Source organism: Lethenteron reissneri, chromosome 57, assembly GCF_015708825.2.
Source record: "Lethenteron reissneri isolate LAM-NWPU_2019-01 chromosome 57, ASM1570882v1, whole genome shotgun sequence".
Lineage (NCBI taxonomy): Eukaryota > Metazoa > Chordata > Hyperoartia > Petromyzontiformes > Petromyzontidae > Lethenteron > Lethenteron reissneri.
The window spans coordinates 2,725,394-2,749,941 of record NC_083835.1 but is presented as its reverse complement, the minus strand read 5'-3'; the positions used below and the strand labels follow the sequence as shown (position 1 = coordinate 2,749,941).

General features: G+C 52.8%; 1 protein-coding gene across 6 annotated transcripts in view; it reads right to left on the bottom strand.

Moving 5' to 3' along the window:
- Positions 1-2,535: 2,535 nt before the first annotated feature.
- Positions 2,536-24,548, bottom strand: part of LOC133357345 (transcription factor Dp-1-like) — a 40,412-nt gene continuing 18,399 nt past the window's right edge. For 5 of the 6 annotated variants that reach the window (XM_061575245.1, XM_061575247.1, XM_061575249.1 and 2 more), the window contains exons 5-12: positions 24,067-24,197; positions 15,708-15,867; positions 13,714-13,857; positions 12,767-12,835; positions 12,109-12,260; positions 11,560-11,726; positions 10,322-10,373; positions 2,536-9,034 (exon numbers count right to left, since the gene is read on the bottom strand). In XM_061575245.1, coding sequence (XP_061431229.1) covers positions 8,818-9,034; positions 10,322-10,373; positions 11,560-11,726; positions 12,109-12,260; positions 12,767-12,835; positions 13,714-13,857; positions 15,708-15,867; positions 24,067-24,197 — 1,092 coding nt within the window. In that variant the 3' untranslated portion in view covers positions 2,536-8,817. The remainder of the gene's footprint in view (positions 9,035-10,321; positions 10,374-11,559; positions 11,727-12,108; positions 12,261-12,766; positions 12,836-13,713; positions 13,858-15,707; positions 15,868-24,066; positions 24,198-24,548) is intronic. The other variant, XM_061575251.1, reaches the window with a different exon arrangement.

Below are 24,548 nucleotides of genomic sequence, written 5' to 3'. Positions count from 1 at the left end.
CTCATTTAGTTCCCTCTCAAGCGTCGTCGGCATGACGCCACATTGGCTGAACATCGAAGCCTACCGGTGCCGCGGGGGGCTGTGCGGGTCCCCGTGACGCCTCCGTGCCGCACGGACTCGTCACGTGGACCGCGCGCCGGCCCCGAGATTCTGGGGGCGCGGGGCGGTCGACAGCCTGCGGGCCTCGGAGCGAACGAGCCACGCTCTTTAATAAAAAGGGAACTGGCGGCGCTTCGCGAGACGTTGTTTGTGAACGAGTCCTCGTAGTCACCGCGTGCTGTGGCTCTTGAAATATTGTAGTTTTTATAAAATACAGAATTAAAAGAAATGGCTCTACGGTTGCATAACGCACCCGCAGTTCCCCATGAACACCTTCTGCACAACAAGAAGAAGACGATCCAGAAATAATGTTTGGTTTATTTCAAAGCGAACGAAACAGTTCCCGCTCGCTGTGTGTTTGGCAAATTCTCGTCTGCCTGGCACCCAGGGTCAGGCAAACAACTCCCGCCGAGGAGCCATCCGTGTGTCGACGACTCCCCCACACCTCTCAAACCCCAGGCTCACAAGTTGCCCCCCGTGTCATCTACCTCTGACCCGAAATCCTCACTCCCTCACCCTCCTCGACAAATCATGCAGACTGTTTCACTCCAGCATCTTCAGTTGCAAGCGCAACGAGACGCTAATAGTCCTTTGGAATCTACCGTATAAACACGCGTCAAGATCCCAGCCTGTACATTTGTTTTTTGTTATCAGACTTTTTACAATGGGGCTTTTGCTGACGTTACGAGTCACTGGCCGTGACATCCCCCAGCCTCCATACCCCCCCCCTCTCGAGGAGGGCTTTTTGTTTTTTTGGGGGGGGGGGTGGGACGTTGCACCCACCGAAGCTCGTCCCTTTGAGCGAGCTGGCGGGTGAGAATCAACAACCACGGAGTCGGCCACCAATTAAACCGCACGCAGCCAGAGATCAACAAAAGTCGCCCTCAACTGCCGCGCGTAACGGGGGGCAACGCGGGGTGAGTTTTAACAATCATCAGGTGCGTGCGGCATGTAATGACGTTTGCGTTTCAATGGGGAGGAGGAGGAGGGGGGGTGTGTGGAAGACTGGCAAACAAAGGTTTACTCTTCTGGGTTCTTTCGGTAAAGTCACGTAAAAGGGAAAAAAATAAAATAATAAAAAATAATAAAATAATTCTCACGACGTTTCGGCCACAATGCAAGCAGCCGTCCTCAGGTGAATAACAGGTCTGTCGGAAAGACAGCGTCTGAAGGGGCACCAACAAGGCTATGCACGGATATTAGCTGGGTTGAAACACCAGGTATTCATTGAGGCGAGTCGACCTAGAGGAGGCCCGGACCGGTTCAGACAATATAATCGTCAATGGTGTTTGGTGGCCGTGAGCGAGAATCGAAGTCGGGTTGTCGAGCTCGAAGCGCAGCGCACGAACCGCTACACCACCGCTCCCCCAATGAAGAACACTGCTCAAAACCCACGGAACATTTGACTCTTACCGTGCAAACAGGAACAGACGTGTCGCGAGGTTAAGAATCGAACATTCAACGTCGATGAAGCGATGCATCGTGACACCGATATTAAAGTGTTTTTTGTCGTTTGCTGTTGCCTTTGCGCATTGTGGACTACGAGCGAGTTTTGGAGCCAATTTGGGTGCAACCGAACAAATCGTCTGCGCCTGCCGGAGGAGGGCTTAGTCCTGGGGAAGACGCGATTGAATCGCACAATACTTCCAACATGAGGCTTGGCAATAGCGAGAATCTTGTAGATACAACAACCGCAACATGGCAGACACGGTAAAATAGAAAATATGCATCACAAGACAAAGATCTCCCGTGTAGCCTTAACAGACTGTTGGGGCAAGTGCTGTTAGCGAGTAGCACCTATGAAGACCGGAATGGCACACGACGGGGTGAGAGGCCAGCACCATGCCCGGCCGCCTTTGTCTCCCTAGTGGCGGTCTAACACACTGCACCAGGTACTCATGTGAGGCTAAGCAGACCTAGGGGAAGCCCAGGACCGGTTCAGATAATCGCCAATGGTGTTGCCGCATTCCTTGTGCAGCGCGCTAAGCGCGACACATATATGCGCGCGCGCGCACAACAACACCACGTCCATGTGCCTGCCTTCTATGTCAGCAGAACATTGTGAACCACAACCACCAGCGTGGCTACGATTCGTTTCAATGGGGTAACATTACTAAAAATTCTCAAATCATAAAAAGCAACACAAATCACAAACGCAGCGTGGAGTATAACACAATTATACCATCGACTACATTAACATTGGCAGCTCTCGCTTTAGAACACACGCACGCGGAATTCACCCACGGGGGGGGGGGGGGGGGGATGATATTCGATTGCATCCCACACAAGAGTAAAAACACGCCGACACAAAAGAAGATTCGAGCCCTCCCGTGGGTTGCCCTTGTTCGGAGATAACGCGGCGCCAAGATCAGAGCGCAAACGCACGGGCCGCGCATTTCCCGAGTGCTAGACGACTTTTTCTTATGGCAAGGGGTAGGGTGGGTTGGGGGGGAAACCCCAGCAACGTCTTGTGCGTGTGGATACTGAGATTATGGGGCCATTCGAGAGGCTCTCTGGCGGCTCGGTGGATTAAGGCTGGCAAGGGTCAACACTCGGTACGCAAAGGATGTAGCCCCCCCCACCACCACCACAGCGATGACGAGGTGAATGCTTCGGGCACGGTTTCGTTGTTGCAATTTACTTGTGCGTCTCGTTTCACCCACCCAAAGGCGCTCGTACTGGTTCTCTGTCTCTCGTGTGTCTGTGCATTCCACAAGTCCCGAGGGAGCACACCACAAACCAGAGGTCGCAACCGGGTACCCGATACCTGTACCCTACCCGATACCCGGCTACTCGTACCCGGCCGGGCACGGGTAGCCGTTTGAGACCCTGGTGCGGCCGGGTACGGGTAAGGAATCAAAACCCGTTTGCGACCTCTGCCACAAACTAGCACGCAATCACCAAAGAAATCCCAGGACGTCAACTCTCAGACCCACGGGTCGACTACAAAAACCCCCCCTTCGCTGCCCCCTCCTCCAGCCATGTAGCCTGAACAGACTGTTGGGGCAAGTGCTGTGAGCGAGCACCTGTGAAGGCCGGGACACGGCACACGAGGGGGTGGGTGGCCACCACCACGTCCGGCTACCTTCATCTCCCCCAATGGCAATGCTTACACACCGCACCAGGTACTCATTTTAGGCTGAGTCGACCTAGGCAAGGGGCCCAGGACCGGTTCAGATAATCGTCACCGATGTTGGCCGTGAGCGGGAATCGAACTCGGGTCGCCGGCTCCGAAGAGCAGTGCGCTCACCGCTACACGACGGCTCGCTAACACGCACACGGCACACGAGCGTGCGTTTGTGTCCTGCGCACGAGAATCTAAATTAGTCGATTAACTAAACGCGACGCGCAGCCTACACACGAGTGACACTCATCACAGGTCTCGGTGGGGGGGCAATCGATCACCCATTGCCCTCCCCCCCTTGGATCGACGCCGATGGCCGAGCACCGCGCACATGGGCCGTGTTGCACACAACGCAGTGGGGGGGGGGTCCATGAGGAGGGGGGGTGTGAGGAGGAGGAGGGGGGGGGGGCATCGGCGTCACGGCGCGGGTTTTTGACGGAAGACGAAAACTGCTTTGGCAAAGATAACTTTTGCGCCATGACACGGGTGTGTTTGAGGCAGGAATCGCATCGGATATTCTTAACGGTACCAAGAGCCAGACTCTGGACACAAACACAATGTCCAGACTGACAACCAACACGAGACAATATACTAAACTTTTTTTTATCCACTGAGCTATTTAGCTTTATTTTACAAGCGATTTGGCCACAAATGATAGCTCAACTAAGTGGCTTATCGTGTAGAAATGTGTAGCGGCCAAATACTCGAAAGGCGTGTTTCTAAATGTGGAGGGGAAAAAAACCAGAGGACACGGAGAAAAATCCACGCGGCCACGGAGAGAACTTGAAAACTCCAAATGTACAGCAGGCGTCAGGGTCGGGATCGAACCCACGATCTCCTGCGTACCAGGCGAGGTAGTTAACATCTCGCCACCGCGGTGTACAGCGTCCGTTGATTACAAGTGTAATCAATCACCTTGGCAGTTGACCACTGTTAGTGCACACGTACAGAAAGTGATATCAGATTCAATAATTGGACGAAACTCGGATAAAGATGAACGTGTACAACAAGCCCGAGTGGATGTTTGAAGCCTTATCGTCATAATTTGAGACATTCATGGATGGGAATGTCTGGATCATGTGGTGCTCACACAATGACCCACTTAACGATGCCACTACATCACAGCTTTGGCCAAAACACAGCGACGCAAACAGCACATCGAGCAGGGTTCGGTCTTATTAACTCTCACAAGCACAGCCGGGGGTGGGGGTTAAGCCTGTCGGAACCGGGGCTTGCCAGGTGTTGTAGGCGTATGGCCGAGGTGTCACCAGGAGGGGATATGACAGTACTGGGCCTTTCACCGCTGTCCTCCAAATGAAGCAAAAACCGCCATTAATGGGAACCGGCCAAACATCCTAAAGTAGCGGGACCAGCCTGATATATATTTTTTAAGACTCATTGATTCATAATAGTTTCGATTTAAAGCTTTCGTGACTGCAGGGATTCATCTTCTTGGTTCTTTCGGTAAAGTCACGTAGAAGGGAAATAATAAAATAAAAATAGACGCTGTCTTTCTGACAGACCTGTTCTTCACCTGACGGCTGCTTGCGTTGTGGCCGAAACGTCGTGAGAATTCTTTAATATTTTATTATTATTTTATTATTTCCCTTTTACGTGACTTTACCGAAAGAACCAAGAAGATTCATAATAGGTTTATTTTGGGGGTTAAATCGCGTAAATATAAAAATGTGTCGTTAAACCCGCCACCAACCGACACAGCAAATTAGTAAGTACAGCACACCAGTGTGTTGGGAGAGCCAAGCCACAACATTTACAATCTGAGCATGACGTTTCGCCAGTAATTGCAACTAGCTTCATCAGGCGACAGCCAGATTTGTGAGACTCAGGAAAAGACTCATTGAGGCTCTCAGGAAAACAACTGATGCTACTGTAGTTATTAATTAGCATAAGTTTACTGGACATCTGCGAAACAAAGATCTTTACAGGTCATCGGATTCCTCCGGTAAACAAATATTCTGACTAGAATACCGATTACTATATAACGCTTCATCTGGCCTCTCCTTTTTTTCCCCCACACAGCTCCAAACGCGCTCACAACACACACGGTGATTCTGCAACTGCCCTCCATTGCCGAGACTCTTGGAAAAGCAATTCGGCTTCGCTTTAAAACCCAAAGGGATCACAAAAACAGAAACTGCCACGTAGGACGGCAGACAAACCGCCTGCACAGCAAACGTCAGATGGCGGCGCGCACGGTGCACCGTATTTTTGTAACAGCGGCGGATCAAAGTGCTTGATGTATTCTCGGTAAACAGGAGCAGAGGTTCCAATCGTCTTGTCAGCGGCTCCTATTGGAGAGGCGGGCGGGCAGGGGGTGGGGGTAGAACCCGCAGTCTTGGAGAGGATGGCATTGATTAGGCGCAGCTTTAACACAAACGATCGTAAAAATCGTAACGGACGGCAGTGATGAACAGTGTTTGTTGCATGGCTGAGGTACGCATCAAGCATGCACGCAGACCTACAAATATGGCTGGTTTTTAGGATAAATTTTGGGATGAAACTCTTACATATATATTTTTACGACATAAATCACCAACATCCCCCCCTTTAACACGGAGGCTTCCAATATCATGATTCATACGATGGTTTTTTTGGGTCAGATGGTGGAAGTAAATTGTGTCGTAAATCCTCCACCCAACACAGCCAATTAAGTAGTCACGTGAAGAACAAACGTGCCAATTTTATGACTGCTTCAGCACACCGATGTGGTGTTTGGGAGAGCGATCCACACACATATGTAACAATTGGCTACGACGTTTCAGTGCTAGTTTACAACCGGCATGACCATGCACAGTTGACGGAATTGCAAAAAGCATCCACCTCGTAGAAGTTGATACATTTAACACACAGCGCTTTTCGTGACCAACATCATTCGTAATTGATCGTTTGTGTGTCAAACTTATATATTGGCTGCGTCGGTTGGAGGGTTCAAGACACATTCGAACTTGCGCGATCAGCCCCAAAAATCGATTATGAGTCGACGAACATCCCTCACGTATTCCTCTTTCGGTCAGCACGGGGTGGGTCACACGTGGTGCGCCAGAACGACCCGGGAGAACGGTGCGAGACCATCAACTCACAACGAGTCTCCTCTCATCTGCGATCCTATTATCCGCAGGGCCTAACAGATCTTGCAACTATTCCCAATCACCCAGCGTCGGCGCTCCTCGCCTACCCTCGAGTTAAAAGATAACAGAAAGAAAACGTGTTGCCAGTTCTTAAATTCACCTCCATTCTCCATGGCTTCCTTGGATAAGAAGAGGAGGCCTGCACGACACGGCGAGGGAGTTGGATTCACAAACCACACCCAAGTGGAGAACTCATCCCGACGTTCACGATGCTCAGGCACCACACCTGCGGCGCGCGTTGTCCCGCACGCAGAATCATTCCCGTCGCCCCGCATATTTTCCAACAACGTCGCGGTTAAGAGAAATCTTTTCTCAGACTACACCACGACTCCTCAGATCCACAATTTTGCTCATCTGCAAACGGGTCCCCCAAGTTCACTGCGGATAAGAGGCACGCAAACGTACTTGTGCGGTCGTTTCACGAGGACGCCCTTACGCAACACGTGCCAGGTGCGCCCCTTTCGTGCTGCAAGGAGCGGCTCTCTGCGCGTTCCCCCCCCCCCCCCCCCCATCGGCGATCGGTAACGTGAAGGAACGAACTCGTAAAAGGAGATGCTTATATTTTTTGTAGTCGTCGGTGCCTGGGCCGAGACTATCGGCCCACCAGCAGGGAGCAGCTGGAGTGACTGCCTGGACTCACGCCGAGGATTCCCAGCGGTGCTGGCTCAGCACGATCACGCGGCCCTCACGAGTATCCAGCCACCAGCGTCGCTAGCGCAGCTAACGCAGCACGGCCGAGACGAGGGTGAGAGCAAAGGGCTTGGACTTGGCCAACGGTTCGGGATCGTGCTCGCAGCAGGACTCGCGTTAAAGAGAGACCGGGCGTGCGAGCGTGGCACGCGCAGCGAGGGGACGGCCACGCCGCTCGTTAGCGAGAGCAGGTCGCCGGGTGGCACCATCGACGTGATCCCCGCATCGTTGGTGCCACACGGCGACCTGCGCCCGTTCGCAAGCGCTCGCCAACGAGCGCTCGTCACCGCACGGGCACCAGCGACGCGCCGCGCGCAATCTACTCGCAACGTCGTCGTCCCCGCGTAAACTATAAATACCCTGCTCTTCCGTACGCAACATAAAACGATCTCAGTGGTTATTAAATAGAGGCCAATGAACGGCTGGCGTCGGACTCACAGGTACAAAGAGGACTGACCCTATCAGCCACATAGCTGCACGTTTGCCGAAGGGACCGGAGGCTGTAGATAGGAACACACCGATGGCAGTCGACTGCTGGATATAAAAATATACGCGTTAAAAGACCCGCCTGACGCAGCAGAGACATTGCCGAAACCGAGTTTACGCTTGTGCGTTCATCTTGACCGTATCTGCTCCGAGTTATGTGCGAGGATCTGTGTTGAACGTATGATTGAACAGCTCATCAGTGTGGCTGCGAAAAAAAAAGAGGAAACTGCAAGAACAGAAGAGGGTTGTAGCCTGCGCTAAATTCTGGACCTATAAAAAAAAAACACCGGCCTGAATTAAGGAGCTACGATGGGCTGCACAGTCTGATAAAAAAAACCTGGACCGCAAATGAATAAAGAACGTGGGGAATTACAAGCAAAAGCGTTTGTTCACAGCAAGAAATCCGCCCCTAGGCAGCGGCACTCGCACTGCTAAGTGAATCCTGCACACCGCACGGGAGAGTTGTATCAGGAACACAAGGAATCACAACTCGGATTTAAACTTGCTCGGATCCGAACAGGCTTTTAAAAAAAAAAGGGGGTTGTTTGGAACCCACGGCAGGTTTTAATTAAGAGGACCCTGGCCAGCACCAGAGCTCGTTTGCCCGATGTAGGGAACTGGGGCCAACAGGGGGGGGGGGGGGGGGGGGGGGGAGCGGCACGTCGGCACATTTCCATGGCGACGCACGGCGACGCACGTCATCTTCCGGAGCGCAGGAAGTGGCCGAGTTGCAGCTGTCTTCGCTTCAGGTCCACGTGCATGAGAGATGGGGCTCGAGGGTGGCGCCAGCTTACGTTGCTGTCGCTCGAACGTCAATCTGACGTCGCGGGCGGAGGCGATTAAACGGGCGGTTCGTGCGATCGGTCCACCAACGCCTTTAGGGGGTGGAGCTCGCACACGATGTAGAAACCCGAGATTCGTTTCCCTCATGAAGGGCCACGCTTTCTTGGATGCGCAACAACAACAACAGCAACCTCGGTGCGCGATCAACGCGGTCGGCTGGCGACGCCTCGTGTGCGGTACGTTGAACCCGAAGAACAGTCTCCTTGCACGTCAGGTTTAGCTGTGCCCAGGTCAGGTCGGATATACTTAAAAGACCTGGTCCTCGCCGTGGCCCCAGTTGAACGCGGGCAACGAGAGGAGGGGGAGGAAGGAAGGGGGGGTGTTTGTGTGAATGTGACCTCGGCCTGGATGGCACCGCCCGCGCCGCGTGATCTCCGCGTCTCCGCACTGGCGGCGGTGCGGGAGACGTGACAACCGCGCACCCGGTTAGTCCGAGTCATCGTCCTCGTCGCTGTCTTCTTCACTATCCTCCTCCTCGTCCTCCTCCTCCTCGTCCTCCTCCTCCTCGTCGCCAAGGAAGGAGAAGGGCGTCGCGTTGCGGGAGCGGCCGCCGCCGCCGGAGCGAGGGGCCGCGTCGACCACCGCCAACGCCAACGTGGCGCCGTCCACCTCGATGTCCAGCGGAGAGGGCAGCCCGTCCAGCCTGCAAGCCACGCGGCCAACCACACTCCCGTCTCACCCCAACAGGCCGCACCCCGTGTCTAGCCGCGACGCAACGGCTCGGCTCCGGCACACTGGAGCCGAACGGCTCCCATGGGGTCTCGCAAGCAACATGACAGTTCCCCGTCTAACCGTAAATCAGTGTTCTTCATTGCAAGGCCCGTGGGTCACTGGCAGTCCACTGGTGGCCTTTAGCGAGGTCCGTGACGTGCGGCCCCCGACAATACACAAATGGTGAAAACACCCCCCATCATCATCCTTCTGCTGTCAAACCCCCAATGGTTTTATGTGTGTGGCGGCCCTCACACTGATGATGCCTTATCGGCAAAAGTGGCACCCCTTCTGAAAATCAGTGAACAACACGTTTTATCCCATTACAAAGAGCTCCCCCTCCTTCTGGCTCGAACGTTACCACCCCCTGTTTGTCTACGATGATGTTACCGCCTACGGGCAAATCACGCGGAATACGCCCCATCTCTGAATCTCAGCAGGGTTGAGCCTGGATAATGCTTCTCAAGCGGGAAATATGGTGCGGGCAGCGGAGGGCAGCTCAGCCAAATCAACTGTTGGACTGTACTAGGACTGCCCCCCCCCCCCGTCACAACCTGCTATACGCTCCCCTCCACCAACCTGTACTGACCAGCGTGGTGAAGTACGCCTAAGCAACCCCCTGCGTCCTGCACAACGTGGGGAGGCCTTTGTCGAGCAGAGGGATACAAAAAATTGGCTGCCCATGGTTCCCGTAAACTCGGTGCCGCCATAGCGCCACTGTGCCACGCGTGCCGTGTCAAATTGGCCAACAGCTGAGCCCACCCCTTCACTGCGACACCCAGCCTGGGGTTGTTTGTTTATATTTTACCAGATAAGGTCCATGGGGCTATATAGCGCTTTATCAGAAGCTACATGGCTATAAACGATAGCTCAACGAAGTGGCCTATTACGTGTGAAATTATAGCAGCAGTCAAAATACTCTAAACGAATGTTTCCAAATGTCTAGGGAAAAATCGGAGGACCCGGAGACAAATCCACGCGACCACGGTGAGAAAGACATGCAACCTCAAAATAGCCGGGATCGAACCCAAGCAATCCTGTTATCCAGGTGAGGTAGCTAACATCTCGCAGCGCCCAATTAAGGTTAAATACGAGCGTGGCGTCAAGCCCCGTGCCTCGCGCTCGCCGGCACGCGACAAAACCGCACACATCGACACAACCGCAGACACACTGCACAGGCAGGGCAAGCCGGGCCCTGCGAACGTTGGCTCAAACTCACCGGCCGGACGCGGCGTTCTGATCGGCCGACTCGAACTCCTGACACGCCATGTCTGCAAACGGGACAGCGGCCGGAAATACGACGTCAGGTGAGTCCGTCGGATCGGCATTCGGGTCGCGTCTCTCGCGCCACCATCGCACGCGGCCAGGTGTGGGGGCGGCGAGTGCCGTCCGTACAAGTTGTCGAGTCCGGCCACACGCTGGTGGTGGTGGTCGCTTTACGCCAGTATTCCTTGCCATTGACCATTCCACCCACCCGACAAGACTCTCACGTTCACAAGGATATAATTTGTACATGCGGAAGTGTCGATCAAATTCGGATTGAAAAAATTAACCCGTAAAAACTAAGTTTTTCACTATAAATCCTTTATAAGCGTGGCGGCTAGAGTCCGCTCGTCCTCTGGCTTGAGATGGCTGCCACCTATGGGTCAGATGATTGCCTGCCACCATTAAGCAATTGGTAATTAAATATAAAAAAAAATTCCTAAAAAGTGTAAAGTTATGGAAAAAAATTTTCACGAAAATAAATTGTCACGCACAACGAGTCTGTGTGCAAAATGTCAGCTCGATTGGATCACGGGAAGTGGGTTAAAAAACGACCGAAAGATTTGCATGGTCGTAAGCGCGCAAGCAAGCAAGTGAACTTAATATAAAGGATTTTAAAAAGGCCCTTCCTCCCTCCTCACGTCTCGCGACTGGATTCAATGTCTAACGACGCTTCGCTCAAACTGCTCCGAGCTTCACCAGGATGCGATCTCAGGAATCGGGCAATTTCCGTTTCCAGAGCTACCTTGGTTGCCCAGGCGCGTGTGCCGGTGAATAAAGGCTTCTGTAGAATTAAGTCGCGCGAGTGATTTCAACGCCTTTTTCCCCTCCCTCGCTCTCGATATGTACGTATGCACGTTGAACGATACGCTACGGGAACTGCGAGGTCAACTGCTATGAATGTGCCAGTAGTTCCACAATTTTCGGTCGTACGTTTCACACACTTTGAAGACACGGGTATTCATCAGTGTAATCACGAAGTGACTTGCTTTTTTTTTATTTGCGTCAACCGATTATGACTGCGATTTACGGAGAGACAATTTGTACCCGTATTTCTTGTTGACGAGGGGAAAAAAAACGCTCATGAAACAACGCAGCGTCGGACGTGCTCGGACAAAATGACGCACGCGGTGAGGGTGGAGTCCGGGGGAACAGAGTGGGGTGGCGAGGCGAGGGGAGGATCGGGAGTCGTACCGCGCACGAACGGCTGCAGGGCCTTGGGCACGAGGAGGCGCGCACGCTCCATGTTCTCGGGCGAGCACGTCCCCGTCTCCAGGCCGAACGTGAGCCCCATGCGCTTGAGGACCTCAACGTCGTCGTGGATCTCAAACGCGTTGTCAAAGTTGAAGAGGTACTCGAACCTGCACAGATGGATGGACAAATGGGGAGGGAGTGGAGGGAAGCAGCCTGGGTGAGACGCGTGCCCCACCACACTCACCCCTAGGCCTGTGCACCCATTCACCCGCCGCACCGACCAGCTGACCCGGTCACCAGACCACCAACTCGTCCGGCCGCCTGCTCGGCCATCAGGCACAGCAGCTCACCCACGCGCAGTCCCCCCACCCAACCACGAACACACGTGCCCACGCACGTGTCCGTTACGTGCATAGCGATTCTCCCCCAGTGAGTCTATGACGGGCGAGCGGGCGGCTGTAGCGGCGAGTTGACCGCCAGCGTGAGCACGTGTGGAGTGTCTAGGGGACGGCTGCTCCCAGAGCGCCGGCTCCCACGGCGGTCACTCACTTGTCGCTGGAGATGCTGCAGTCGATGACGGTCTTCTTGCTCGTGTTGATGATGATGAACGGCAGGTGGATGGCAGTGTTGTGTGCGGGCCCCCGCTTCGTCACTTTCTCCATCTCCTGGTTCCTCTGCACCAGGTTCTTGAAGGCGATTTGCTACGCGTCACAACAACTAAATTTAACTTACATAAAAAACTATCAGTGCATGGATGTATGTTGAACTTCTATTGCACATCATCACCATCACCTCCATCAACATCCCCCACTTCCTCATCATGCAGGTACCTCAACATCACCACCATCAACATCATCACCTCATCACCACCATCTTCATGTATGGTGAACTTCTTTTGCACCGAACGTAACCAACTGTACTAATCGGAGGTGCCGATGGAAGGACAACAAACTAAACACAAAACGAAAAAAAATATGACGCTCCTGTCACTTGGGTCACATTTTGTTTAAAAAAATGTAATGGTGATTTTAAGACCACAATGCACTTCTTCAGGAAATTCTGACGGTGTTTGGCATAATGCCCAAACGGGCCATGTGCATTTCAAACATTTTCATGCACCGTTCCAGCCTTCACGCAATTATCCTGCCATCGACAGAGGACAAGACTATCCCCAGTCACACCCTGCACCAGGCCTACATGGAATCACCTGCAGGATCAACTCATGCAGCTGGGACTGCTTCTGCTTGATCCTCTCCATCTTCCTCTGCCTCTCCCGCTGCGGAGACAGCAGAAGCAGCACAAACATTACCAACGTACCCACATGAACGTCATCAACGCACCCGCACGAACGCTACCAACGTACCGCACAACGCCGGCTATTTGAGGCTCCTCACAATCCAGCACCCCGCCCCCCCCACCACCACATGACAGTTCAATGGAATTGTCACGGTCTGGGATTTCAATTTGATTTAACACCGATGAGTGCCAGATTAACTTAGACACTACAAAGACCTCGCCCCACCCTATCCGTGTAGCCCTTAAGAGTCTGTTGGGACAAGTGCAATGAGCGCCCGCACGGCACACGAGGGGGGGGGGTGTGTGGCCAGCTAGGGGAGGCCCAGGACCGGTTCAGATAATCGTCATCGATGTTGGCCGTGGGTGGGTTCGTAGCGTGCTCCCCATACTTACGAGCAGTGGGCCACAGACGTAAAACAAGGGGATGAAAAATGAATACAGAAGTGCTGCAAGAGAGAGATACGAGAGAGGAGGCGTATTCAGGACAACCATTCGACTGAAATTAGAAGTATTCAGAAAGTGAGAACGACGGACGTATTTAGAACAGAGACATAAGTGAGATACGAGACACGTATTCAGAAGAGAAAGAGAGACACCAAATAGTTCTGTGAAACGCCCAGATAATCCAGGGGTGGCGACTCCACAAAACTTCTCTCCTTCACAAGACCACGCTCACCCAAAACCTCCGTTTCCTGCTGTGATGCCGCGAGTGGCGAGCGGGACCCGGGACCCGATTCTCCCGGCGGCAGCGACGACGCTGCCGATTGTGTCCAAGTACGTACGTCTAAACTTCTCTCGCACCGTTCACAACCAACCACGCTAATCGGAGGTGCGTCCACGCACTCGCGCCGGGTTTACCTCCAGGTTTTGGCATTCCTGCGCCGAGTTGGTGGGCAGCCCGATCCAGCGAATCTCCTTCTTCTCCTTCGAGATGATGTTCATGGCCATGAGGACGTTCAGGGCGTCGTACACGCGCCTACGGATGTTCTTCTGGTCGTACGTCTGGTCGGGCGGAATCAAAACGCGCGTGACTTAACGGCGAGACGCGAATCGCCCTCGTGCGTCCTTCGAGCTGACGATGCGGGTCTCTGCCACCCGGCGACGCGCAGGAACGCAGGCGTCATGAGGCACTTGCCTTCAGGACAGCGAGACAGCTAATCGATGAGCACGCTCCAATTTACAAATGGCCTAAACCCGATAATCCACTTCACCGTGGTGACCCGGGGGACTTTCTGCCCAGCATTTCAGAATCTGCCGACCACCTCAAATATTGATTTATTTTTGTACGTAAACAAACGTGGTGAAGACCGGGGGGGGAGGGGAAGGGGGGTGGGGGGGTGCTAGCCGTGGACACCATAATCCCAAGAGGTGCCTCACCACGGCATAACCGAAACCACAAGCGCCCGCGTCCGAGCGCGGCGTGCTGAGGCGGCGTTTTTTTGTTTACAAGTTTCTCCTGTCACTGCGACACCGCCAGTCGGCACACGCCCGCCGTGCAAATTACGTAACCACGCACGGAGCGTTCATTGCACAAGGGGTAAAATGTGCGCATGTCGGCACCACGATCATAGCCATTTGCGGCTCTGTGAGATAATACACCGCCAGGAGATGGACTATCCCCACGTCGTGTCGATCGTGGGCTTGTTTCGACCATACTTCACCACGTTGGCCGGTATAGATTGGTGAAAATGGGGGAGGGGTAGGAGTGGTGGAGAGGGGTGGGGGGTGGGAACCAGCACCAGTTTAGCATCCACTCGCCACTGATGTTTACCATGACCAGGAATTGAACCCAGGTCGCCGGGTTCAAACAGTAGTATTATAAATTTCGATTTAAAGCTATAAGCACTAGCCCCTCAATATTCATAATTTCCTTTATTTACCCACACAAGCTTCACTGAAGCTCAACGACATTTTGTTTTTCAGTTGGGTTCCTGCATTGGGAATGTTTGGGCCAATTATAATCGCAAGCGTTTTGGCTTCCGGGATGAAGCCCCGAGTATCCGGAGAAAATCCATAAAAAGGGTGGCGAACCCGAAAAGCTCCAGAGAGACAGGTTTAGGAATCCATTCGCTGTGACCACCATCGAACTGCCCCCAGCAGGGTTTGCGAGCTTCACAAAGACGCCCGATCCACCAACGCCTTGCTTCTAAAGCGGCAGGCCACCAGCCAGTTCTGGAATGTGACTCATTCAACACTCATTCTTTCAAAAGTCACCTTTTGCCCCTCGCCTCCGATTAGCATGGTTGGTGAGGTACGACAGCGAAAGAAGTTGACCGTACATACATTCGTACTTTTCTAAAGTCACTGCAATGAACTCAAGACTCGCGTTAAAATTTTTTGTTGTTGTACGTTCAGCGCCCGTGTCACGGGCTCGCCGTGTTTACTGCGATATAGAAATCACCGCTATTATTATGACAGTTGCTACAATTATCAACTATTTTTATATATTTTACCAGGTAAGGCCCACCGAGGTATGAGCTATTTTTCATAAGCAACCCGGCCACAAATGACAGCACCTCAATGAAGTGGCTTATCATCATGTGAAAATTGACAGCAGCCACAACTCTAAACGCGTGACGTCGATTCTAAATATCGAGGGAAAAACCGGAGGACCCGGAGAAAAATCCACACGACCACAGCAAGAGATGGACATGCAAATCCCAAATATACAGCAGGCGTCAGTGGTCGGGATATAACCCCTGACCCTCCTGTATACCAGGTGAGGGCGCATAGCTCCAATGGCTTCATATAATAAAAACCGGAGGAGCCGGAGACAAATCCAGGGTGGGGGGGAGGGTGTCTGTCAGCTGAGTGCTACGAGGACTGGGGGGGGGGGGGGGGGGTCGACTCACCCCGGCGGCGGCCGCCAGTCGTGCGCTGCTGGTGATCTCGCCCACGAGCTCGTCGGCCACCTCGTTGTACGACGTCGTGCCCTTCTGCTGCACCTTCTCGCACACCTTCATTGAGAAGTGGCGCAGGCCCTTGCCGTTCTTGTCTCCCTTGCGGCCCTTGCTGCACACGCGCCGAGGGACAGGACGGGTCGTACGAACTATACGTTGGGACTTCTTTCGCGCCGTACGTAGCCAACCGTGCAAATCGGAGGTGCCGGGGTAAGGACAACAAACTAGACACAAGAAGCACTTCTAAAGAAAAGTTTGCAATCCAGCTGATTTAAAAGTGCATAGCTCCAGTGGCTTCCTAATATCGGAAGGAAGAGCGTTCCGGATGGTTGCATCATCAACATCACCACCATCATCACCTCCATCAACATCCCCCACTTCCTCATTATGCATATTCCTCCTTAACATCGCACGATCAACATCACCACCAACATGCAAGTATGTTGAACTTCTTTCGCACCGTACGTAGCCGACCGTGTTAATCGGGGGATAACAAACTAAACACAAAAAGCAGTTACAAAAAAAATGAGTTTTCTATAGCTCCAGTGGCTTCCTCATATCGGAAGAGCGTTCCAGATGGCCGCAGAAGCGCACCTGAAAGGGTGCGATGTGGTGACCGTCCCTGTTCGATGGTTAGCTACAAGCCGGTCCCTGACGAGATGAGCAGGGTATTGTGGTTCATTTGTGGCAAGCACGGTGTGTGTAATGGAGTGCGACCTTGTTTGTAATGTTTTCGTTCGGCAACCGGAAGCGAATGCAGCTCAGTGAGCACTGGACGGACATGGTCGAATCTTGCAGTATCCGTCACGACGGTGGGGGGGGGGGGGGAGATGACGGGCTCGCTTTGATCCATGTACCGTTTGAGATCAAATCTCGTCGGGACAATCGCACGTGAAACGGAGGAAACGAACAGAACTCCGTACATTCCATCGGGTACGTGCACCCAGCCGATTTCATCGCTCCCGCTTCGCGGTGCGACGTATTCTCGAACGCGTTCCCTACTTTGGCTCCCACTCACTCATTAGTCTGGACTGTCGACCATCACCCATCGCAGCGGCTCGTCCCGCCTAAACCCCGCTTGCTTTCCCTGAACGTGAACACGATGACTCTGCCTTGCGCACGCATTCTTTACTCGGTTCACTTGCGAAGCTTGCGCCTCTCCGCGTACTTTTCACGCCCAACTCGACGCGTCTACCTATAACGTAGCGCCATCGATTTTAATGAACGAACCGAAACACCGACACACAACCCGCCGAGAACAGTTGCCGATCGGTGGACACCGGGCGTTGACTTAAGATGAAAATGCATTCCATATTCGGAGATGGTTCACAAACAACAAGCACATCCATAAACCCCAAGGCCCTCCTCTCTCTCTCTCTCTCTGATGCTCGCAGACTGTCCGGGACGCTGGTAAACGTCGTACACGTTTATATTAATAGTCGTATTTCGTTCCGCCGCGCGGGCTCGGGTTTCACTCGAGCTATTCACGAGCACTCAAAATAGCCGATTCAGGTCTTCCACAGCAATGTTGCAATGCAACATTGCTGCCACTGCCAACTTGGCTAGGGGGGAGGGCAAAAAGGCCATGGCAAAAACAGAGATAGAAAAATAAACGCGGCTCTCTCCGCGATGCCACGCCAAATAACAAACACGCACGTGGTACGGCCCCGGGTGGCGGCACAGCTCCAGGGTGGGGTGTGGGGGCCCGGCGGCATCGGCCTTGGGAAGCAAGCGAGCCCGCTACTTTTGAGGGCACAGGTTCGAGCCCCGGGTTCCGGGCGTCCTCTCGGGGAGCCAATGTCCGGCGTTGGGGAGGCGCCGAGACAGCGAATAAATTCCGGCGTCGTCGCGTGATCCTCCCCTCCCTCACCCCCCCCCCCCCACCCGCCGATTCGGCGCGTCGGCAACAATTCGCGCCCGCCTTGCGATTCGAGTCGGGACATTTCAGTCTCGTGTTCGCCGTCTCATTTGTATTGTTTCCTTAACATTCCGGCTCACTTATAGAGATTTGTTTGCTCCGCTATCCTTTGTACAAGTCGCACGGCCGCTTCCTTCAGCGCGAGGCCATCTTGTGGTGACAGATGGGACGGAGGTGCGTGCGCATGTAGTTTAACTTCTTTCGCATCGTCCGAAACCAACCGTGCTATTCGGAGGTGTTTTAACTTCATAGGTGCTCAAGAACAGCACTTCCCCCCAAAAGTCTGTTAAGGCTATCAGGGGGATCTCGGTCTTGGTTAACGGTACAGGAGGATGTAGAGCTGATTGGACTTGCTGATGACTGGTACCAGCAGTGTCAAGATGGGCCTATGTAGGAGGACCATGAAGGACACTACTGGGCAGTTGGGGGCAGCTGCCCTCCAGCAACAGCGGAGGGATGAGGAGCGACAGTCACAACAACGAGCGGAGTCAACCCATGGCAGCTGGATCTGTCCTGTGACCGCCTTCCAGTTGTGAGCCTTAGACACTTCACGTGGCCTCTAGTTAGACCTAGCCTGGCACAAGCGTCGCGGTGCCATCGCCTGCCACTTAGCGGCGAGTGACGGTTGTCATCGTCGCTGTTGTTGCGTTCACGTGTGGCCAGGCAAAAGGTTGGTGAAAGTCCGATCGGCCCTCGGTAAGGGAACGGGTTCCACACGCCTGTTGTGACTTAAGCGCGGGGGACACACACGAATCTCGAATACAGACGCGTGCGGAGCCGAGCTGGCGGGAGCGGCCCTGCCGGTTTTGCCCTTTGCTTGAGTTTGATTTTCCACTCACGTAACCGCCGACGACGCAGCCAGCGCCCGGTGCCAGGGACTCAGCGGCACTGCTCCATTCTTGCGCCCGCCCCATACAGGCAGACAATAGCGAGTTGGCCGGAACAATGCTTCTGAATAATAAGCAGATTTTTTTTTTTGGCCCTTAATAAAAAAGCGCGCGCTTTTCGTCAGCATGGCTGTAACCGTGGAAACGATCTCTGTTCTGTCTTTGAGTGGAAGCTTAAAGAACTTTGGGTGGGGGAGGGGGGCGGGGATGAGAACACTGGGTCTGCTAGCGGGCAGCAAAACCTAACCAAGCGTAGCGGTGATTGAAATGAAGACGCTGGAAAGAATCTGAAGCAGAAGATGCAACGGACGTCAACGGGGGATAACATGCAGAAGGCTGTCTTGCTACGGCGGTGGTTATGTCAGAAAAGACTGATGGGAGTGGAGCAGGAGGCACGGAAAGGAATGATAAAGACATCCTCAGCAGTTGCGATACGCAAACGATAATTATTATGATGGTGACGATGATGACAGTGATGATTACTCATCGGAGGAGAGCAGCCGCTGCCAGATGTTTATTGACCCAGTGGCCATACGGGAAGAGGAACGGAGATTCCAGTCGTGTTGAGAACGGCTTTAGCATCAACAAATATCCCTGGATTAGGACAAACATCCATGGCTGTTTACATATTCGTATTTATTTAGCTTTTTGTCGTTTTGGTGAGCCGGGTTGCTCTTGCAAAATGAGACTCATCGCTGGTCTCTTGAGTTCTGGACCTGGTGAAACATCAACTTAACTTAAAAAGGATTCGGTAGTTGGTATCAAGGCCGACTTGTAACTTAACAGTTTGTTGGGTAAATTGACGCTGAAAGTTTCTGCGCGGGCGCCCGAAAAGAACGTGCTCGACGAGTGCACAACTTGCCGACTGCGATAGATCGTGGAAGCTGGACAAAGATAGCACGGAGGGGCGCGTGCGTAGAATTGTGTTGAGAGACAGAAAGGGGAGCACGTGTGGATCGGAGGAACAAATGCATATCGGAGACGTCGTCTCAACTGTCGGCGGAGGCAAGCGGGATTGGCCAAAGCACACGGCAAGAAGCGATGGTGGAAAGACGCAAGAGGCCGGCTACGGAATGGCGTTTTGACGGTCCTCCAACGGCTGGAAATTCCACATTCCTACGATGGGGGGGGATCAATGCGTACAACAGCACAGCGTCGTCTGTTGACATGTCGGCAAGTGGCGTTCGTATTGGGGCCCTGTTGTTGCCCTTGGCCGGGGTTTGAACTCACAATCTCCCGGGGTTGGGAGGCCCCGCTGGCGGTCCCACACACTGGGCCGTAACGTGGCCAATTTGTATTCATGCAGCACCGAGCGCCGCGCACATAGAGGCCAGATAAATAAACAAAGAGCGATGGCCTCATTCATCTTGCGGTGCGTTGTTCTACGCGTGGCAACAGTTGGCAATCCCACGATTCACCCCCCTCCACCTCCGGCGATTCAACAAACGGTCTAAAGTTCGATTCAACCATCGATACTTCTCTGGTTCCGTACTTCTCTCGCACCTCCGATTAGCACGGTTGGCTACGTACGGTGATAAAGTGTTCCACGTGTGAAGTCACTGGCCTAAATGGAAGCAAGTAACAATGTTATCAGCCATGATCTATCCGCTGCTGGACAAAGCCTTCCACACACCGACGGCATCGCCGCGCAGTCCCTCGATGCTGCCAAACTCTCTCAACAAGCAGATCTCATCGCTCCATCTCCACCGTGGCCGCCCCCCCTCTCAGGCGTCTTTCTCTGCTCTCGGCCGTCGCCATCGTCTGTCCTCACCAGGAACTCTCTCCCATGAGGTCGCGGGAATCTCCGAGCCCGTTGACGCTTTTAAAGCTCGTCTTAAAAGTGATCTCTATACATGCTGCTAAACGTTTAGCCAATTCAGCAAATTGATTTTAGGATTTATTTCATGATTTTGAGATTTCTCGGTTTTTAGCTGAATGAGTTATTTATTGTCCATGTTGAGTGTCTGTCGCTGTGTCGTGTGCAGTCCTTTGAGATCTTTGATGAACGGCGTATTGTAAACATAATTATTATTATCTATCGGCAATCGGCATTCGAGCGACATGTCCTGCCCAAGCCCACTTAGCTTTCCTCAAAAGTCAATTTGTAAGAATCAAGGAATCTCTAAATTCCCGATAATTCATGATACCTTGTTTACTAACACTTTGGAAACGCATGCCCCCAAAAATGCAATTTGCTGTTCCGCTGACTGATGCGGAGCGCAAAGTTCCAGACAAGGGGGCTTTTTGTTCAGCAAAGGGCCCCCAAAGTCACTCACGCAACCAGAGCCGTGTGTTCGATGGGGCTTGGCAGGCCCCAGAGGGCCCATCGGAGCTCAATTATTCAAATATATTGTATTTACACCACATGCCAACACACAACACGCGAATGCACGCATCTACACGCCAAGTGAATAAAAAAAAAACGCGTTTCCACTTTGCTTGATCAAGGCGAGCGCTGTTCGTCGCGAGGGACATATTATTAAAGCCTGGCACGATGCACACAATGTCCATTGCCACATGACCCGGACTTGCACCTGATCTCGCGAGACCTTGGAAGCTTAGAAGCAGGGTTGATGAGCCCGGGTCGTGTGCTCAGACAGACGGCCAGCATGCACGTCAGGTTGTCATAGGTTGTGTCTGCAGGACTGTGTAACGTGGTGGTCAGCAGAGGGCAGTGTAGTTCAACCCAGTGGTCAGTGTTGCGCTGCCCTTCTGTACCTGCTCGCGTACGCTCCCTTGTCTGACCAGCGAGCGTGGCGGTCAAGTACGGAGAGGGAGCCACGCTTCAGGGACAAAGGTCGGGGCGGGGGATCAACTACGAATTGCGAAAGCACAAAACCTGCTGGGCAACGCGGGGGCCATGAAAGTAAGGCAACAGATTCTTGAATCTGGAACTTGCTTGCTCCCTGTGGTTTTGTTCTCCAGGCTCTCCCACACACGGAAAACACCCATGAACGGAACTCGCCAAACATTCCAATGGCAGGACCCTCATGAAGAAGAGTCTTGAGATTCAACGAGGCTTTTTAAATTAAAGGGCAAAGTTATTCACTTCTTATTCGATGAGCAAAAATGCTCAACCATCTTAATACAGAATTAATGCCATTTACCACCAAAATTGGCCACCAAAAATCTGGCTTTGCATCAAAGCGTTTTTGCTCCGTGCTCCTGTTTGACTAGTTAGAACCACTAAGAGAACTGGGGCCATCTGTATCATCTCGCGTGGAACACGGAGGTGGGGGGGGGATTTCAAACTGACCAATAAAAAAATATATAAAATGCTTAGAAAAATGTGGTTGAGCAGTACACGGCCGTGTCTGTTTAATCATCGCGTTCAAGCAACGCAATAACTACCGTGTTCGCCTCCGGCTTATGGTCGTGAAATTGGTACCCGCATGGTGCGTCGCAACTCTGTGGACGTTCTAACTGTACCGCTATACAACACACTATGCACGAAAAAAGCATTGAGGAAACGTGACTCAACGGACAAATGTAACCGCGGCTTAAAGCGGCAACGATTCCGCACAGGAGGCATTCTGTAAACGTGTTTGACGCGCGCTGTCAAAGTGCGCAGACTCTGACCTCTGCTGGCCACATGGTAACGATGCATCCCTCGCAACTGACCACAGGTTCACAAACGGAGCGTGCATCGGTGGCTGCGATGCTTTGCCTCCCACCTCCTCGCGGTGCAAATTAATCGTTGGGACTCACGATTCGGCCAACGATTGGGTTGATTTTTTTCCTTACACACTTTGGTGAAAGACGCAGCCTCTAGTGGCTGTTGTTACTCTGGGTCCTCCAGTTGTGTCCCACGCGGTTTTCACAAAGAGTTGGCCAATTCCTTCCCACTATGGGGACCGATCTGAGACGGTGTCCTGAGACTCAACGAGAGGCTCTCCTGGGTAAAGGAAGGGCATCACCATTATTATTATCATCGAATATTTAGCGCAGCTTTAGAAACTCTAATCATGGGTAAACTAAATTATTTTGTGATACTGCAGTGTTTGTATGTTGAACTTCTTTCGCACCGTACAGAGCCAACCACACTAATAGGTGTATTCTCTTTGTTTTTTTGGTAAAGTCACGTAGTAAAAAATGAAATGAAAAAACAACTGAATTAAATTCGGAGGCAACGCAAGTTTCCATCTTCATGTGTTGCCTCCGAAACGTCGTGATTTAATTCAGTTGTTATTCATTTATTTTTATTTTATTATTTAACTACGTGACTTTACCGAAAAAACCAAAGAGTATGAATCCTTGCAGTCACGAAAACTTCAAATCTAGAAGGAGGTGCATTAGCAGTGGTGCACAAACAAAAATAACAAAAAACCCAACACGTCCGTCAACAAGACTGTGGCCTTTAAAGGAAAAAATATTTCCCTGTTGACGTTTCGGGCAATGGCCCCTTCTTCAGAGCGCATAACAGAGAGGAAACAAAGAGGAAACAGAGTGGACAATAAGCATTGGAGACTGCACTTAACACCATGGGGGGGCCTGATAATTACATTGTAAATAATCGTGGGGAGCTGCCTGAAATTAACCGGATCACCATGAGCAGTGTTGGCAGAGTGCTCCTCCAACACACAGACCCCAAGCTGACCACCACTCATAGGTGGAGGAGACATCGTGGCGGCGATGTCAACCTGCATCCACCGACGTTGCCGCCTGAAAACAACACCCGCCAGGTCGCTGCCGTTCACGACAAACGTGTGCTGTAGGTTTGATCCTTCATTCCGTCTCATCGTCGTTGGTTCTGTTTTTACGTGCTCCAAATGCCAGTGTGTGAAAGCAGGACAATCGACCTTGGGGGCATCATCACCACCATCATCGTAGTCGTCATCAACACCATCATCATCATTAGCACAACCGCCATCATCAGCGTCATAATTGTTATCATTGCCATCCTTCCCTCAATGTCCCAAGTGTGGAGTGCGTTCATATAGGGGAGGAGGAGTGGGATCATCTGTGAAAAGGAGCTTGATAGCTCATCGGATATCTCCAGGATAAAGATTTCGATTCCGAGCCAATGAGCTGAGAAGCGGGAACAAATGAGGGTTCATGATGATGGTTATGGCAGTGGATGGTGACAATGACAATTCCAGTTCTCTTGTTAATGTACCTGGCCAAGAGCACTTGAGAGTCGGAGAATGTGGTGGATGTCATGGGAACGGAGGTAGGGGGGGGGGATGTGCCCAGTGGTGGTGGCGTAGCAGTTAGTGCGCTGCCAACACCAGTGATGATTATCTGAACCAGTCATGGGCCTCCCCAAGGTCGACTAAGCCTCAAATTAATACCTGGTGCGGTGTTTAAACATCGTCACTGGGGAGAAAAAGGCGGCCGGGCGTGGTGCTGACCACCCACCCCCTCGTGTGCCGTTTCGGCCTTCATAGGTGTTACTCGCTCACAGCACTTGCCCCAACAGTTTGTTCAGGCTACACTGGGGAGGGAGGTGGGGGGATGAGAAGCCCTCCTGCCCGGTGTGGTGAGTGCATTGGGACGAGGATGGTACCCGGACCATGTTGGTGGGCTGTCCAGGGGGCGCATCTGCGTGTGCTGCGCTTGCTGCCCGTGCTGCCCGTGCTGGTTGCCCATCAGCACTGCGCCAGCCATGGCAGCGTTGCGCTGGGGAGTGCCCAGCAACTGCAGGGGAGGAGAGAGAGAGAGAACGAGAGGGGAGAAGTGCCGCACAGCAACGGACAGGCGGATGTCAGCCGTCGGCTCTCAGTCGTGCCATCGGACTCAGATGCCGGACGTGTGGCGATCGAGTCAGGTTGACCTTGTTTAGCCAGGTGACCAGGGGGATATTCCCCAAACGCAATATTAACCCGGGTCATCTAAACGACGGTTCACCCGATTCTCATGACAGCGATGCGCGTGTGGAGGTGTTCGTGAGAATTGGTACGCCAGAATTTGCACGAATTATATGCGAATTATGGGAGAATGTTACATATGCTGACGTTAGCCTATTAGCAACGTGACGTGCGGAGTGGA